Here is an 18,841-nt window from a genome sequence, read left to right on the forward strand (position 1 = left end):
ACAACCACCAATACGATCAGTAAGAATGAATTAATTCTGCATCAGTGGTAAGCGCCAGCACCATCCGGCCACTAACAGAGCATTTCTTTAACAGCCATGACTTGACTAACACAAGGGAAAAGCTTCAGGGAGGAGAGAGCAGACCGCCCCACTGGCGCACGGGGCCTGGCCAGGGCAGTCAGCAGTCTAGATGCCGCCGAGGCCGTGGACTTACCGCAAACGTCAAGAGGAGGAACTTGTTGAGGAGGACAGGGTGGTCGAGAGCAGCCCCCGATCTGATGGATTCCCAGATCTGCCAGAAGAAGGAAAAGCATCACGGCAGGCTCCAGGGTCTCCTCCCTCCCAGACACACGTGGAGCTGCCCGGCAGCAAGCCTTCCTGCCCGCAGGCCCAGCACCACTCATCATGGGCGGTGACGTGCGTCACCACTCACTCTGCCCCCTTCCCACTGCCTCTCCCCCAGCCCCACTCCCTGCAGAGACTGAGGAAAGTCAGAGAACCCAGAAGCCTCCTCTCAGTGGGGCTCAGCATCAGAGGAGGCAACCAGCCTGTTTACAGCTTCATCACTTCCTCCAACAAGTATTTACTTATTCTCAACTACAGAGCAAGCACATCGGGGCCACAGAAATAGGAGGCACAGCCCCCACCCTCAAGAAGCTAACAGGCTGTGAGAGAGCCAGGCGTCCATGTCTGTACACCACTAGGCAGCAGGTGCCCTCACAGGAGGGCGGACAGTTCCTGGGAGGAGCCCTGACCTCAGCTAAGGACACGGGAGGGAAAGGAGCCAGGGAGGCGCTCCGGAGGCAGTGATCTGAGCTAGGTACAGGGATTTCTTAAAAGTCTTCTTTGGGATTATCTTTCCCTGAAGAAGAAAACAATCAAGTTTATGGACACTCAGCAAGGGCTGTGACTGGAAGCAGAAGCTGGTCCTGGTCAGCGGCTGCGACTGCAAGACACTTTAGTGGCTAAGATTAGTTGCTAAACTTCGTGGCACTAAGCAAGACAAACAGTTGTGTCAATAAGAGTCACTGCCCACATGTGAGTGGAAGAGGGAAACAGGGAAAGAGAAGTTCCTGCTATTGAAATAATAACCCTGGAGGAGCTGGACTGCAGGAGAGCAGGCCCCCCTTCTGAAAAACCAGGGTGGGGCGGGAACTGCTGGGGGTGGGGGAGGCTGAGCCCCGGACGAGGGATGGGGGTAGGATTCCTGTGGGGGGCAACGTGCTTTTTTCGATGAGGGCCTAAGACCTGACCCACCTCTTTGGAGTAGGCCTTTGACATGTGCAGCCAAAGCAGGAGCCCAGGAGCAGTCGAGCCGCAGGCCAAGTTAATCAACCATGGTCACCCATCCCAAGGGACGGGAAGGACTCCCTCCTCAGGCCAAAGGCAGGAGACTTCCCTCTCTGACCACGACCCTCACATAAATCAGACTCTTTTCTAAGACTAGTGTGAAGACCATCGACTAAGTGGGTGTTAGAGGGGCTGGGATAAACTGCCCCTCATTTATTCCTCACACTAACTCAGACGTGAAGAAGTAAAAGAAAGACATTCCAGGCAGAGAGAACATCATGTCCCAAGGAGAGAAGAGAGAACAAAAAGTGGTGAAGGAAGGAATTCTAAGTGATTTGCTATGACTGGGTCAAAGACAGCGAGGGCAAGAGTGACAGGACAGAAAGGCCACAGGGCCACAGAGGCCAGGCCACAGGGAGCCTTGTAAATGAGATGGAGCCATTTAGATTCAGCCCTGAGGATACTGGAGAGACTACATGATCAGCTATGACAGCATTACAGTGCTTAGGACTAGAAAGCCTCTTCAAGGGGCACAAAGAACAGAGAACCCAAATGCATTCAGACACAGGAACAGAACTCTCTCACAGAGAGAGCTCAGGCTGCTGCAGAATGCTAACTGGAGGTCAGCAGCAGAGCTTTCACACCCTGCCCTGCCCTGACCCTCCAGCCTATCCCCAGGTGAGGGCCTGGCTGTCTCCTCCCGTCAACACAGAAGCCCACAGTTATATACTGGCTATATACCAGCTTCTATGACAGACTCATGCACCTCATGATCAGAGGCATCATGCCTGCGGGACCATGGAAAATACGACAGGTACCTCATGTTTCCCAGCTAACCTCGTTTGCTGCCTGTTCCAGAAGTAGCTTCTTATCTGCAGCCTTGAAAGCCTCGAGTGTGTTGGTGTTATACAGCGTTCCAACCGCGGGGCAGCAGCGGGCTGGTGTGGGAGCATTCCTGGATACGGAGAAACACGGTTAACACGCACAGCTGGGACTCAGAGAGCCAGGGACTGACAAACAAACCAGACTGCAGCGGGAGACAAGGACAGCGCTCTGCAGGGCAAAGGGAAGACTGATTCATATTTCCCTGGAAAAAGATGAATATCATTGCTTCAGAGGTAAAAACAGGCACTATACCCACCCCAAAGCCTCTATATTCCCCTTTCCCTAATCCCTTGGCATGCTCTTCTTCCACTGCCCCCAAATATAAGTTATTTTCCCATTTAAAAAAATTCTTTCCCATCTCTCACCTGAAAGGGAAACATGATTTATGGAGCTTCTACTGTGCCAAGAACTATACAAGGTTTCAGTTCTCAGAAGAGTTGTTCTCTGACTTCAGGTTTAAGTAACTTGCTTAAGGTCACATAACAGAACTGCTCTCAAATCAGAACTGGTTGACTCTAAGGTACTGTGTTGCCCACTTCCCACTCAAGCACTCCCAGGCATCAACGCCCTGCTGCAAACCCTCCTCTTCCAGGAAGCCATCCGTCCTCCCTTTCTCTGGTAACAAGCATAATTTATTTTAGAGTGTTTTCAAGACCAACATTCACACACCCACCCTGAGGACCGTAAGCTCCTTGAGGGCAGGGGCACTCCTCCCTCCTCTGCCTGCCCCATGCCCTCTCCTGCCGAAAACAGGCTGTGCATGGAGCTGCTGCGGGGCACGGCCCCGTGGGCGTCGGAGCCAAACAGTGCGATGAGACACGCTGCACCCGGGCCACCTGTGTGGCCATGTCTTGCCACATGTGTGTCACATTCTGCACTGTTGCCGAAGGCCTCAGAGTAATCAAGGTCAGGGGAGGAGAAGGATGAGATGATTCTGAACACAAACTCAGATGTGGAAAAACCTGGTCTCATCTCTAAAATGATTAACTTGTGTTTCAGAGGTTACAGATGCTAAATGAAAACAGTGCTTGTTTCATTAGTAGTTGAATACTGTGGTCACAACTACTGCAGAGAGGATGCACTTTTACTGATTACACTGATGGTAGCTGTACGGTTTAAAAGACCCAGCGTTTCTTCCTTTGGAGTCTGAGTAAAATTGGGTTGGGAGGGGGGGAGTGCTGCAAGGAGAGATCTAAACCTAGAACAGGTGTGGAGGTTCCACCAAATGCTAGGTCCTGGGAGAGAAGTAACTTCCAAAGGCCAGAGCCTTCCTTTGGGAGCTGATGCGTCAGCGGATCACAGGCTGTTTGTCACCACTCTACTCCAATAGAAGAATATTCTTCATCCAGGTGAGATAAGGACATCAAGGATAGTCTTGAGGAGAAGAAGAAATCACAAAGGGACAAGATTAAGCCTAGAGGGAAGAAGAAGGAAGCAGAGTAGTTGGTAAACTAGGCCTTCCACATTCGGACGTGGCTTTATGAAATGACTGCTGAAACAGAGGGAAGGATGCTCTGATCGAATCTGGTTCCCTTCCTCTTAGAGTCCAGATGTCCTGGGTGTGCAAATGTCAGGCCAAAGCCTTGCTGTGAGAGTGGAGGAAACTAAAGCAGAAGAATGCAAGCAGCTGCCAGGACGGCGACACTCCTAGGACAACAGCCCTCGTGCGAGTTAATTACTGAGGACAAGCTGAGCTTCAAAGGAGAAGCATTTTTCATGACTAAAGTTCCACCAGGGGAGGTGGCCAAGAGAAAGAATTTAAGAAGTGATAATGGGAGGGAAAGCCATTCTAGCAGTTTCTCCAGGTTCAAGTTCCACTCGTTCTACAAAGAGGTGGTTCAGATAAGGACTGGAAAGAGCCCTAGACTTGGAAACTACAGAATTTAGTCCAAATCCTGATCCTGGATATTTATGAGTTTAGTTTCCTATGATTCCATTTCTATGAAATATCCAGAAGAGCCAAATCCATAAAGCGAGAAAGTAGATTCATGGTTGCCTAGTGCTGAGGAAAGGGAGAAGGGAGGAATGGAGAGTGACTGCTAAGGGGCACAGGGCTCCTCTCTGGGCTGATGAAAATGTTCTGGAGTTAGACAGTGGTGGCGGCTGCACAACCTCATGAGTATACGAAAAAGTGCTGAATTGTACATTTTAAAAGGTTAATTTTATGGTATGTGAAGTGTATCTCAATAAAGCTATTTTAAAAAACCAGAATTAGAAATCTTCCCCAGCTCTTAAAGCCAACAGTGAACTCTCAAAAATGTACACACTAACCAGGTAAAGAATGGGTCCTACAAAGGCCTGAAGCCTGGGCCTGCCTGGGGATGTTCCATCTGGACATTTGGCCTTCATTTCTCTCAGTCTCACAGTGATAACTCAGGAAAGTACCGTGGCTGTTCTGGAATCTCTTGGACAAAGGCAGGCATGCGGCCAGAGCCTCCAGGACAGACAGGCAGTGGGGGCGGCCGGGATGGAATAGATTCCCCCAAAAGAAGCACAGAGGTCGCTTTTCACACCCGGAGAAAGCTTTGCTACATGTGCACAGCTTCGCATGTCCGTGGGGAGCTTTGGGAACCTAAGTCACACCCGGCCTGGGGGCACGACTGCATTACTTACTGCCTTCTGTAACAGTGTCTGAGTTTCTGTCCGTCACATCTTGTAACAGAGTCCATTGGTGCCTTTCCACCAACCACACCACATCCCGTTTGGACAGCCAGGGCCTCAGACTGCTTGTGCAACTGACTCTAGCAACTACCTGAGCAACCAGTACACGTCAGACCTGAGTTAGGTGCTAGCGAGACAGCGGAGAATAAGGGAGCCTGTGCCCTGCACAGATGATTTCGCATCTGAGTCTTATTTCCTCAGCTACTGCTTAAGTTCTTTGACGGCAAGCGTTATGCCTTCTATTTCTCTTATTAAGTCCAACTTGAGGCTTAGAAAAGAAAAATCTTTCTTATGACTACATAGATAAATGTTCCTCAATGGACTTTTTTTTTTTTTTTACCAGCTTCAAATCTGTATAGAGATTGTCCACCAAAATCTATTTTCCCTTCCTTCAACAGAAATAATTCTGATGCTTGTAGCTCAGCACCATCTCTCCCAGTCTTCCCTGCGAGAAAGGTGAGGCCTCGAGCTCTCCCTGATGGAATCTGAGGGGGTGATGCACGGCCCCACCCCGCGAGGGCCTTTAAGAGGGTGGGTGTGTCTCTTCTGATTTTCACTCTGGATCTCCTCCACCTCTATCTATTGCTACCAGAAGGCGACAATTCAGTTTTCAACAGCACACAAAGGCAAGCCCTCCAGGACGATGGAGCCGATGGAGCCGTAAAAGGGAAGAAGACTGGACCCCCACCCTGGACTATTAAAGGGGTAAGAAACAGACTTCCTCTGTGTTTGGGCCATTACGTGCTGGGGTCTGGTTCATCAGTATGCCCTACTCTAAGACAGCACCCTCCAGTGCAAGACGGTTGGTGCCTGATAAAATACTACTTGACTGATAATTCACTTAAAACAATGTAGAGAACGGGATCCTGTACTGCTAACTGCTGGCAGAGATCCATCAGGCTTCCAGGGTCTCAGAGTAAAAGAGATTTATCTGGTCCTGCGCAAAGCTGAGGTATACTTGGCATCTATAAAAGAGTACTAGGACTGTTAGCTCTTCGACTGTATCTTATTCTTCTCTGTATGTCCAGGGCCCATCACAGTCTATTATCAAGACACAGAGGAAGCAATCAATAAGTATTTCTGAAATGACTATTAGCTCTCCTCGTTTATTCCAGCACTGCTTTCACTGTAATGCCAATACCTGTCTTCTACCTCCATCCAGAGCCCCTCTAGAGTTCCCCATTTCTTAAGGCTTTTTATTCCTAACACCTACACATCCTGCATACAAGAAGCATTCGGTGTTGGATGAATAAGTTCACAAAGATTTTCCCTACAAAACCATGCAGATGTTCAGCAATAAAAGCAAAGACAGAACAATAATAATGAAAATAATTTGGATACAAAGACCTCGTTTCTCCTGAGGAGCCCCAAGTGTCTCTATTAAACTTCCTAACTGTCTTGGTCTGCCTGAGTGGCTGTTAACACGACATCGCAGACTGGGTGGCTACTAAGCATTAGACATTTATCCCTCACAGTTCTGAAGCTGAAAGTCCAAGATCAAGGGGTCTGCACAGTCAGGTTCTGGTGAAGATCCTCTTCCTGTTGCAGACTGCCTGCTTCCAGTTATGGCCTTGCAGGGTGGAGGGGGCGAGCTAGCTCTCCAGGGCCTCTGTTAGAAGGACGCTAATCCCATTCACGAGAGCCCTGCCCTCATGTCCTCACCACCTCCCAAAGCCCCACTTCCTCAGACGATAACCCTGGGCACTGGCTTTTCAACATATGCATTTTTGAAGAATACAAACATTCGAACCACAGCACCAACCATCCTAAGAAAAGGGGACCCAGGAAATCACAAACTTTTAAAACTGGAAGGAATATTAGAAGCTGGGAGTTACAGATGAGGAAACTGAAGCTGAGAAAATGAAAAGGACTTATTCCAGGTAACACAGTTAATCAGCTGCAGATACCAGGCCTTCAGGCTTCCAATCCAGGGCTCCTATGTCTTATTCTTGCTCATCTCCCCCAGTGCCTACCACGGAGCCTCACACGAGTATTCAAAAGCCAAATCACAAATTATGACCAGGAAAATAGAGCAATCTGTGTGAAAGCCATAGCTGCAGGATCACAGATTTTCTTACCTCCTTCAACTAAAATTTCTGGATTGCTAAAGTTTAAGATGCTTGGACTTTGAAACAAGATCAAACCTAACTTCTGTGAACTGCATTTTTCTATAATTAATTGTGCCAAAGAATAAAATTATTGAAACTCAAAAAATAACAACTTTCAGTCTAGTATCAGAATAGACGGGAGCGAGGGTAGCTTGCAAGAAACGTTGGACTCTCCAGATTAATGTAGCAGACTACACTGCTGCTATTCCCCCTCTACCAGCTCCAGATAATTCAAGCCTGTACAATGAATATATTTTCCTCATTATCTGGTAATTGCTCCAAAAGTAAGTTAGTCTTTGCCAACACAGGAGAGAGATAACTAAGATTTAATTTGTTTTCAGAAGCAATCACAAGGATTTATTATGGAGCAAGAAAGCTCTGAAGGGAACGAGAAGCATCAACACATACCTTTTAAAGATATAAAGACTAACATCATTTTCGATTCATGTTGTACAATTCAATTTCACAATTTGATTGTGATAGAGGAATAAAATGTATTGACTTCTGAAGAGATTTTTGTTTTCTAATTCTAGGGAGACTTTATTTGAGACGCCCTAACCTTTGACTACCGCCATGTTCAGGCGGTCCTTAGCAAACACCTCTTCCCTTTCCCCAGACCCCCCACCCTGACACAGCGACACATGCAGGAGCAGGAAAAAGCGGCCCTCCCTCCCTGAAGCCTTTAACCCTTCAACTCTCAGTTATCCTAAAGCCTCTCAGCATGGTTTCTGCAGAATTTACTTTCTCAAACAACCCAATCAACAATTCCAGCAACCCTAGCACTGAACTCTGATGCTTCTGCTTCTGATGCTGTTGACCCTCTCTTCCCTTACTGAAAACACCTTCTCTGGTTCTACTTCTCTGACAAGTCCCATCTCTTTGGTGAGTTCTGTGTCCCCTTGCCAACCCTAATCAGGTCCATTCACTATTCCAGCCCTTCGCTCTTCTTACGCTATAGTCTCTTCCCCTCATACAGCCTCAGGACCTCTACGTGAATGACCCTCCCTCCTGGACGCCAGTGCTCCCTGGACATTTCTACTGGACGCTGTCATCTCAAACTCAACATGTTCCAAAACAAACTTACCTCCTGCCCAAACTGTATCTCCCTCCTGGCTTCTCAGTTTCTACAGAAGACAGCAAAATGCCCCCAGCTACTCAGACTGCAACTTCAGAAATACAGTTTATTTCTCTCTTACCCTTGCTTCCTAAATTTAGCCACGTGTAACCTTGGGCAAGCCATTTTACCTTTGAACCCATGGTTTCCTCATCTGTAAAAGAGAGAAGAACCACACCTGGCAGGTCTGAAAGGATTATGTATGGAAAATAAGTCAATAATTAAGTCAATAAATGTCTCTCTTCTCTCCAGCAACTCGCCACGGCTCCCAATTAGTCAAAAAAATCTCTTTGAGGGCATATGTCATGTTTCTTTGTATATCCCTACAATGCCTTGCACAGTGACTTGTATACAAAAGTAGCCTAATAAATATTCATTGACGTACCTAATAGGCTGCAATAAATATCTGCTGAAAAAATGAATCAGATAGTCCTAAGCCTCTAGCACTTGTCTCTGTGCCATGGGAGGTACAAGAGAATCATGAGAAGCTGGCCTTGCTCACTGGAAGCTTCTGTAGTGCCCCACGTGGCCCACCTACGATGAAGGTTAAGAACGCTCATTCCTTGCAAAAAACAGTGTTCTTTATTTTAGATTTTGAGCAAAATATACTCACATGTCAAAAGCACTGAACTCCAACGTTAAGCGAGCTGGCAGCCCAGCAGAATCACCTGGACAGAAGCATTATCAAATAGTCAATTATGAGTCAGTAACAGTGGCATTTATAATAAACAAAAACGTTTGTGAGTAATTTTGCTCTTTTGGTTGAGCCCAAAGTGCCCCATCCAATACCTGGTCATCCAAACTAAACAGGGACATAGCAGAAGAAGACAGATTTCATGAATTCAAGGAATTTGCCAAGAATACAAAAAAAGACTCATTGGGAAAAATATTTCCAATCCCATCTCCCAGCAATACTAAGTAATCGGTATTAATTCTTTGGATTAATAAATTAGGTTCTCCCTTTCTTTTCCCCACAGGAGAAAAGAAGTGAAAGTGAACTTGGGTCAAAAGTCAGGAAGTAAAACAGAAACCAGTGAATAGTATTAATTATAAAAGTCAAGGACATCCCTTCCTGAAGGAAAGCTGACCCTATACTGGGCAGAGAAGGTAACAGAAGAGGGCAGAAGATGGAGTTCCCCATCGCCTACCATTGTAGTAATAACCCTTAATGTCCTTGGGAGCTTCGTCCAACCGATACTCATTCAGCTTCTTCTGGGTCAACTCATGCCAGAATCCAACATCCAAGGCACTGCTGAAGGGGGCAAACTGCAATTTGGAGAGTCCGGGATCCCCCATAACTGCCGCCATTATTTACTGCCTGCTAAAACCAAAACAGAACACAGCAACAATGCACAAAACATGGTGAGAAACGACATTTGTAATCATGGGCTTAATCAAAACAAACAAACAGAAAGTAAAAAGAGGTAGACGGGCTGCCTGAAGACACAACTTTGGAAATCAACCTGAGGAATCTGTCTATGTTGCCAAGTTTAGTCTCCTTATGACACAACTGAACTTCCTGGCCTTCACTTTGGTGCATCTCTCTTTCTCATTAAAGTCAGTCTGACTGATGCACTAGTGTTATTCCTTCTTCGACACGGTCATAGTCTCAGAAGTTTCTGCCAACCTGTGTTGTCCTAGGGGACTCTACAAGCACAAAACCCGAAGTCCAGCCAGTTGGCATCACAGCCATGCAAACTGTCTGGATTCTGAGTGAGGCAGTGCTTGGGCACCGCAGCTGAGGAGGATGAAGAAGTTTCCCCCACCCTAACCACAGTACCAGAATTTCTTCGAAATTTCATGTTTTGTCTTTCAAATGCAGAAAACTTGCATTTTACTCTACCATATATATTTTAATATTTCATTCTCCCCCTCAAATCATCAAATAAATTTGACTGTCCTGGCAATCAGGCATGTGTACACTGTTAACTCCCTACATACCCTGCACACTCTCAGGGGTACACAGACCCCAGGGGGAGAAGCACAACACTAGAGGAACTTCGCAGTTCCAAAAGCACAAGTTGATGAGGTCACTTTCCATCCTGTCCAACTGCCCCAAGACAGATGAATATTTCTGCAGTAGAATGTATGAAAATTCACAACAGACGGATAAATCCAAAAAAAAAAAAAAAAAAAGACAGTTCACATCTACTCAGAGAGGTTTTGTATGAGTTTTGTGCCAAGGTTATTAAACACCTTTCAGTTTTCTAAACTTGTTAGATATTGGAATTAGAGACAAGGAGCTTTGGTCCAATGGTGACTATATGGTAAAATGCAAAGTGAGCACTACATAAACACTCTAAAAATCAAGAAAGAGGAGCCAAGCGTGGGTCAGAGCAGGGCGAAAGCCTCTGTGAAGGGGCTGGGCACATGGCTGTCCTTAAACCCTCTGCTGCCTCAGTACGGATTTGTGGCATCACGCGCCAGACAATGCCCGACTGTTTTCAAACTCTCACCACCTTGAGGGCTTATTAAAAAATGAAGATGCGGGACTTCCCTGGTGGGGCAGTGGTTAAGAATCCGCCTGCCAACACAGGGGATATGGGTTCGAGCCCTGGTCTGGGAAGATCCCACATGCCGCGGAGCAACTAAGCCCATGTGCCGCAACTACTGAGCCTGCGCTCTAGGGCCCGCGAGCCACAACTACTGAGCCCCTGTGCCACAGCTACTGAAGCCCACGTGCCTAGAGCCCATGCTCCGCAACAAGAGAAGCCACCGCCATGAGAAGCCCGCGCACCGCAACGAAGAGTAGCCCCCGCTCGCTGCAACTAGAGAAAGCCCATGCGCAACAATGAAGACCCAACACAGCAAAAAATAAATAAATTAAATAAATAAATTTTTTAAAAAAATGATGTCTGGGCTCCACCTGCTGGGGGGTGGGGGAGAAAGGACGGTGAGGGTGGCCGGGACTAGGGCCCCAGGGTGATTCTGATTCGAGTTTGAAGCTGTTTTGAAGTCTTCAGGCCATTGTCACTCTTACTTTTGGAGTCTCCACCTCTAAATCATCTCAAACATATTTAAATGAACCCTCATCCCACATTAAGTAATTTCTGGCTTTTGTTCGAAAGGATCTTTATAATTTTGCACTCTCAAAATGTTCATCTTTTTGGGTCACTCCTGGGTTCAGAGGTCCCAGAAAAGTTTGTGAATCCTATCTACTGTGGCTTCAGAGCCCAGTGGAGAAACAGACCCTCATGCAGATGGCCCAGGGCCCACACTTTGAGAAACGCCGGTCTAGAACACCCTAACAGCCTCCTGCTTGGTTTAGCGGGCCTCCATTGCTGCCTTCTCCTCTCTTCCTCCACAACACAGCTAGCATTTTCCTTCTACTGTTGGTTTTTGAAAAGTTCCCATGCTCAGCCCTCTCCTTAGTCTATAAACTTTCCCCAAAGCAAAATTATTCATTTTCTACATCCATTTCCATCTATATGCCAATGAATCCCAGGACTGTATTTCTAGTGCTAACCTCCAACCATATATTTAAGTGTCTTCCAAAGCCAGGACGTGAATTTCTCACAGATACCTCAAGTTTGACAAATCCAAAACTGAACGTACCTTTCATTAAAATTCGGCCCATTTTCCTATATGTCCTAGTTTACTAGATAGTACCACCATCCAGCCACGAAGAAACCTCAAAGTCATCTTCAATTTTTCTCTCTCTCACATCCAATAAATCACTAAATGTTAGAGGCTCAACTGTAAACAGTCCTCTGGCACTGAGATGAAGGTGGCAGCTATTGAGTATTGGCCAGGAGCAGGCACTGCAGCAGGGGTGTGTGCCTGAATTTTCTCCTCCCCGAAGCCCTAAGAGGAGACAGTTCCAATTTCACAGAAGAAGAAACTGAGGTTCAGAGAGATAAGAATCAACAGAGCAGCAGGCAGTGGTACAAGTGGATCTCATCTGAAATCCTCCGTGGGACGGGTCATCAGGCTCCTACACACTTCAATCATTCACAACTTAGTCTTAAAAGTCAACAGTAACTCGTCATCATTTTGATGACCTGCTGAGGTCACCACGATGGAATTTTACCACTGCCAGCGACAAAAGAGAAAATTCTATTCCATTTTTCTATTCAGCAGCTAGGAAAAAGTGACTCAGGAGTACCACAGAAGAGAATGGACGGGCATGCCAAGAAAGAAATTTGCATAAGAAGCATATCCTTCATTTTCTGACATATTTGGTCTTTGAGAAATTCTGAACAGAAGCCAAGAGCCTATTTCACAAGAGGATGTGGTTGTGTCCAGCTGCTAAAGTGTTGCCTGACTGGTTAAGGCAACGGAAAGGTCTTAAGCAACAGCAGCAACAAGTGATTAGGAATCTGCTGGCAACATCTAACTAAATAGGATACTCAATATAAAGGTATCACTTAGGAACCTATACATCTATGTCACATTGCCATCTTCCTCAAATTAGAAGGGAAGACTTAAGAAGTAATGATCAGAAGGGAATTCTGGTGGAAGAGGAAGTGAGTCTCAGGCGCAAAGTCATCCATGTGTAACTAACCTAGATCCAAACATTACCTGTGTCCTGAAAAGTAAGGCTTGCCCATATAACCCTGAACAGTACAGATGAGACTTGAGGCCTCTGCTTAGCTTAGAAAACTAAAAGATTATTTCTATCACACTTCAACATTGTATTCAGGATGTGAAACCCAAGTGTTACACAAGACGGGATTGTGTCACTTCTGATGAAAGAGGAAAGGCTCTGAGGATTTGAAATTGTAATGAACAAGAACCGCAGCAGTAGAAGAAACCCAGCAGTAACCAAAATATCCAGTTAGGATTTAACTGAAATAGCAGGTAGAAGTAAAGCAATACAAACCTTCTGGGGCTGCGTCTACCACCCAAACTTATAAATTTCAGGCTTTTATGGAAATAAAACTAAGTCACGCTCGGCAACTTAAACAAGCAAGAGCTCAAAAAAAACGCCACTGTATGTTACTTATCAGAAGTTCCTGTCGAAATGGACCTAACCCTTGTTGTTAGTGCTGTTCTTCACCATCAGATCCCTACAGGAAATGTGTAACAGTGGTTGCCTCCCAGGAAAGAAGCTCTGGGGTCAGGAGACGGGGGTGTGGAGAGACTTACTTTCATTGCATAACGTTTTTGCCTTTTGAATTTTATACTGTCTGTGTGAAATAATAATACAGAAATAAGTAAAATAATGGAAAAAAAAAAAAAAGCCCTAACCCAATGGCAAGAAGAGAGGGAATGACAGATGTAAGATGACCAGCTCAACTGCTTTGGTTTCAAGAAATAACACCTGGGAAACCCTGATGCAAGAACCTTGTCTTATTCATCTCTGTTTAGCACTTAGCACAGTGCCTAGAATAGATTAGGAGTTCAATAAATGTTGACATGAAACAGCTTTCTTCTCCCAAAAATGGCCAAAGAATGGATGCTACAGTGAGACAAGATTTCAGCAGAGTTTAAAAACTACTAATGGCCTGTCCAAATGGGAAGTAGACTGACCAAAGAGATGATGAATTTTCCATTAGTGGAAGTGTTCAAGCATATATTAGGCAATCATTTGCCAAGTAATACTGCAGAGAGGATTACTGTATCAGGCAGTCAGATGAGAACAGTGGTTGGCAAGCTTTTTCTGAAAAGGGCCAACTAGTAAATATTTTAGGCACTGCAGGCCAAAACAGTTTGTCATATTTTCTTCTTTCACTCTTCAAAAAAATAAAAAAGACATTCTTAGCTCATGGACTGCACAAAAAAAAGGCCTTGGGCAGGGCCATATTTGCCGACCTTGGACTAGAAGATCTTTGAAGCCTGCTGTTTTTATGATTCTTAGAAAGTGTCAATAATGTATTTTGTTTCTAGGGAGACTGACCTCTATGGCAGAATCTTTTCAGAGGGCAGTAGAGATCTGCAAGGGCTGCTGAGGGTGAAGCAGATTGTAAGACCGGATTCCGAGGCCACGTCTGCCATCCATGACGCAAACCCGTCTTGATGGACCGGCAAATGTGGTCTCCACAGAACTCTCACACAGATGTGAGCATCACTAAGCCAAGACGAAGCTCATTCGGCATTTCCCGAAGCTCATCACACGTGCGAAAGCTCGCGGCCGCAGCACTCCACCGCCCAGGCAGGCGCATGACCACACCCCTGGCGGTTTCCTTCACACTTTCTCCAGGACCCCTGCTACTGCCTCCCAACTTCTCTAGTGCCGCCCTGGGGGACCTGCCCCTCCTCACCTCTGACCTGATGCTGCAGAAACATCAAGCTGCTTTGTGCTCCGCTAACTCGCCTGCTGTCTTGCCTCTGCAGCCCTGTCTGAAAGGCGCCCCCGCCCCCCGTGACTGCCTGGCCCTCTCCAAATCCCAGCACAGAGGTGACCTGCTCTAGAAAGCCTTCCCAGAGCTGCCGCTCACTCTTCACTCCTGTCCTGCGCCTCCCGGCAGCCACAGTTAACCACTTCCACCCCCCGGCCACCTGAACAGTGAGTATCGTTCAACTCTGCGTACCTGCCTGCCTCCATCAACCTGACTGTAAATTCCACAAATACAGATCCTGGTTCACATTCCTCTCGATATATCCTAGTCCCTTTCAGAGTGGCTCTCAAATGTTACTAATATGAATTCTGGAAACTTTTTATGGGTACCTTCCCCAAGAGAAACAAGAGAAAGAAAGAACCCAGGCTTCGTGATTGGGAGGACAAACTCCAGGCTTATTACCATGTAAGATGGAGACTGGAGTAAAAAAGTCATGAAGAACATATGGAGATATGCCATGTGACAGAGACGGTCTCTAAACCTATGACTTTTTCAGGACTAAGATCTTAGACGACAGGAAATATGGACATACAAATCAATTTTTTAAATTCATTTTTATTGGAGTATGGTTGCTTTACAATGTTGTGTTAGCCTCCACTGCACAACAAAATGAATCAGCCATACACATACAGATATCCCTACCCTTTTGGACTTCCCTCCCATTTAGGTTACCACAGTGCATTAGGTAGAGTTCCCTGTGCTATACAGTATGTTCCCATCAGTTGTCTATTTTATACATAGTATCAATAATGTATATATGTCAATCCCAGTCTCCCAATTCCTCCCTCCCCACCCCTTTCCCCCTTGGTAGCCATACATTTGTTCTCTACGTCTATGTCTCTATTTCTGCTTTGCAAATAAGATCATCTATATCATTTTTCTAGATTCTGCACAGATGTGTTATTATACGATATTTGCTTTTCTCTTTCTGACTTACTTCACTCTGTATGACACTCTCTAGGTATATCCACGTCTCTGCAAATGACCCGATTTGATTCCTTTTTATGGCTGAGTAATATTCCATTGTATTATGTACCACATCTTTATCCATTCATCTGTCAATGGACATTTAGGTTGCTTCCAGAACCTGACTACTGTAAACAGTGCTGCTATGAACATTGGGGTGCATGTGTCTTTTTGAATTATGGTTTTCTCTGGGTATATGCCCAGTAGTAGGATTGTTGGGTCATATGGTAGTTCTATTTTTAGTTTTTCAAGGAACCTGCATACAGTTTTCCATAGTGGCTGTATCAATTTACATTCACACCAACAGTGTATGAGGGTTCCCTTTTCTCCACACCCTCTCCAGCATTTTTTTTTAACATCTTTATTGGAGTATAATTGCTTTACAATGGTGTGTTAGTTTCTGCTTTATAACAAAGTGAATCTGTTATACATATACATATGTTCCCATGTCTCTTCCCTCTTGCATCTCCCTCCCTCCCACCCTCCCTATCCCATGCCTCTAGGTGGTCACAAAGCACCGAGCTGATCTCCCTGTGCTATGCGGTTGCTTCCCACTAGCTATCTATTTTACGTTTGGTAGTGTATATATGTCCATGCCACTCTCTCACTTTGTCACAGCTTACCCTTCCCCCTCCCCATATCCTCAAGTCCATTTTCTAGTAGGTCTGTGTCTTTATTCCCATCTTGCCACTAGGTTCTTCATGACTTTTTTTTTTCCCCTTAGATTCCATATACATGTGTTAGCATACTGTATTTGTTTTTCTCTTTCTGACTTACTTCACTCTGTATGACAGACTCTAACTCCATCCACCTCATTACAAATAACTCAATTTTGTTTCTTTTTATGGCTGAGTAATATTCCACTGTATATATGTGCCACATCTTCTTTATCCATTCATCTGATGATGGACACTTAGGTTGCTTCCATGTCCTGGCTATTGTGAATAGAGCTGCAATGAACATTTTGGTACATGAATCTTTTTGAATTATGGTTTTCTCAGGGTATATGCCCAGTAGTGGGATTGCTGGGTCATATGGTAATTCTATTTTTAGTTTTTTAAGGAAACTCCATACTGTTCTCCATAGTGGCTGTATCAATTTACATTCCCACCAACAGTGCAAGAGGGTTCCCTTTTCTCCACACCCTCCCCAGCATTTATTATAGTTTCTAGATTTTTTGATGATGGCCATTCTGACTGGTGTGAGATGATTATCTCATTGTAGTTTTGATTTGCATTTCTCTAATGATTAATGATGTTGAGCATTCTTTCATGTGTTTGTTGGCAATCTGTATATCTTCTTTGGAGAAATGTCTATTTAGGTCTTCTCCCCATTTTTGGATTGGGTTTTTTTTTTTGTTATTCAGCTGCATCAGCTGCTTATAAATCTTGGAGATTAATCCTTTGTCAGTTGCTTCATTTGCAAATATTTTCTCCCATTCTGAGGGTTGTCTTTTTGTCTTGTTTATGGTTTCCTTTGTTGTGCAAAAGCTTTTAAGTTTCATTAGGTCCCATTTGTTTATTTGTGTTTTTATTTCCATTTCTCTAGGAGGTGGGTCAAAAAGGATCTTGCTGTGATTTATGTCATAGAGTGTTCTGCCTATGTTTTCCTCTAAGAGTTGGATAGTGTCTGGCCTTACATTTAGGTCTTTAATCCATTTTGCATTTATTTTTGTGTATGCTGTTAGAAAGTGTTCTAATTTCATTCTTTTACATGTAGCTGTCCAGTTTTCCCAGCACCACTTATTAAAGAGGCTGTCTTTTCTCCACTGTATATTTTTGCCTCCTTTGTCATAGATTAGGTGACCATAGGTGTGTGGGTTTACCTCTGGGCTTTCTATCCTGTTCCACTGATCTATATTTCTGTTTTTGTGCCAGTACCATACTGTCTTGATTACTGTAGCTTTGTAGTATAGTCTGAAGTCAGGGAGTCTGATTCCTCCAGCCCCGTTTTTCTTTCTCAAGATTGCTTTGGCTATTTGGGGTCTTTTGTGTTTCCATACAAACTGTAAATTTTTTTGTTCTAGTTCCATACAAATCAATTTAAATGAAACTTTACTTAACCAAATACAAAAGTAGTAAAGAAGGGAATTCCCTGGCAGTCCAGTGGTTAAGACTCCATGCTTCCACTGCAGGGGGCACAGGTTCAATCCCTGGTTGGGGAACTAAGATCCTGCATGCCGTGCAGTGTGGCCAAAAATAAAAATAAAAATAAATAAAAGTAGTAAAGAATAAGTCTCCCTGAAAGGTTTCCCATGGTTATGTAAGTTAAAAGCTACACTCACAGTCTCAAAGTATCTCTTCACACACACACACACACACACACACACACACACACACGCAAACACACAATTATTAACTACAAAAAAGAAAAAGTGACTCTTAAGTGACAAAATGTGGCAGACACCATCTTAATGAAGGGGGATCAAAGTTAACCAGCAGTGATGGGACCAACAGACACTGTGTGCTACCTGATAGAAGGCAACGAAAAGAACATAGCATCTATGGTATTCGGCTGAAAACAGTGGACCTGGGTCTAGTCAGGAGGAAACACAAGATAAACCCAAACTGAAAAACATTCTACAAAATGACTGGGACTGGCTTATAATCTTCAAAAGTGTCAAGGTCTTAAAAGTCAGGGGAAGACTAAGGAACTGTCCCAGGGATTAGAAAGACTTGACAACTGGGGGCAATTCGTGATCCTGCTTTGACTCTCTGCTATGAAAGATGTTACCAGGATAAAATTGGAATGCAGTCCCTGGGAGAAGGGTATATGGAAGGTCTTTGACTTATTCTTGTGAGGTTTCTGTAAGTTTGAAAAGGTAATAAAATAAAATATGAAGATGCGCCTGCACAGACACAGCTTATTCTATGTTCAACAGGCAAAACCAATCAATGTGATAGAAGTTAGAATAGTAATGACAGGGTGGCGTGGGGCTATTGACCGGGAAGGGGCATGAGGAAGCCTCCAGGGGAGCTGGAAATATTCTTTTATTTTTTTAAATAAATTTAATTAATTAATTTATTTATTTATGGCTGTGTTGGGTCTTCGTTTCTGTGCGAGGGCTTTCTCTAGTTGCGGCGAGCGGGGGTCACTCTTCATCGTGGTGCGCGGGCCTCATCGCGGCCTCTCTTGTTGCGGAGCACAGGCTCCAGACGCACAGGCTCAGTAGTTGTGGCTCACGGGCTTAGTTGCTCCGCGGCATGTGGGATCTTCCCAGACCAGGGCTCGAACCCGTGCGCCCTGCATTGACAGGCAGATTCTCAACCACTGCGCCACCAGGGAAGCCCCTGGAAATATTCTATATACCTCAAGCTGGGCAGTGGTTACAAACCGTGTGCATATATAAAAATCCATGAGCTACATATATACGATCAGTGTACTTTACTATATGTATGCTATACCTGAACAAAAAACCCCAGAAGATCCCATATTCAAGCTATACCAATCCCACAAAGAACCTTTCTCATTCAACAGTTAACAGATGACCTATTTAAATCTAGCTTTGTGGAAAAGAAATTCATTGCTCTAAATAA

The 18,841-nt window shown here is 44.9% G+C and overlaps 1 protein-coding gene across 5 annotated transcripts in view; it reads right to left on the reverse strand.

Moving 5' to 3' along the window:
- Positions 1 to 18,841, reverse strand: part of ATG7 (autophagy related 7) — a 268,513-nt gene that overhangs the window by 216,867 nt on the left and 32,805 nt on the right. For 4 of the 5 annotated variants that reach the window (XM_057554298.1, XM_057554300.1, XM_057554299.1 and 1 more), the window contains exons 2-5: positions 9,207 to 9,376; positions 8,672 to 8,726; positions 2,128 to 2,245; positions 215 to 292 (exon numbers count right to left, since the gene is read on the reverse strand). In XM_057554298.1, coding sequence (XP_057410281.1) covers positions 215 to 292; positions 2,128 to 2,245; positions 8,672 to 8,726; positions 9,207 to 9,366 — 411 coding nt within the window. In that variant the 5' untranslated portion in view covers positions 9,367 to 9,376. Of the gene's footprint in view, positions 1 to 214; positions 293 to 2,127; positions 2,246 to 8,671; positions 8,727 to 9,206; positions 9,380 to 18,841 lie in introns of all 5 variants that reach the window. The other variant, XM_057554297.1, reaches the window with a different exon arrangement.

Source organism: Balaenoptera acutorostrata, chromosome 10 (genome assembly GCF_949987535.1).
Source record: "Balaenoptera acutorostrata chromosome 10, mBalAcu1.1, whole genome shotgun sequence".
Lineage (NCBI taxonomy): Eukaryota > Metazoa > Chordata > Mammalia > Artiodactyla > Balaenopteridae > Balaenoptera > Balaenoptera acutorostrata.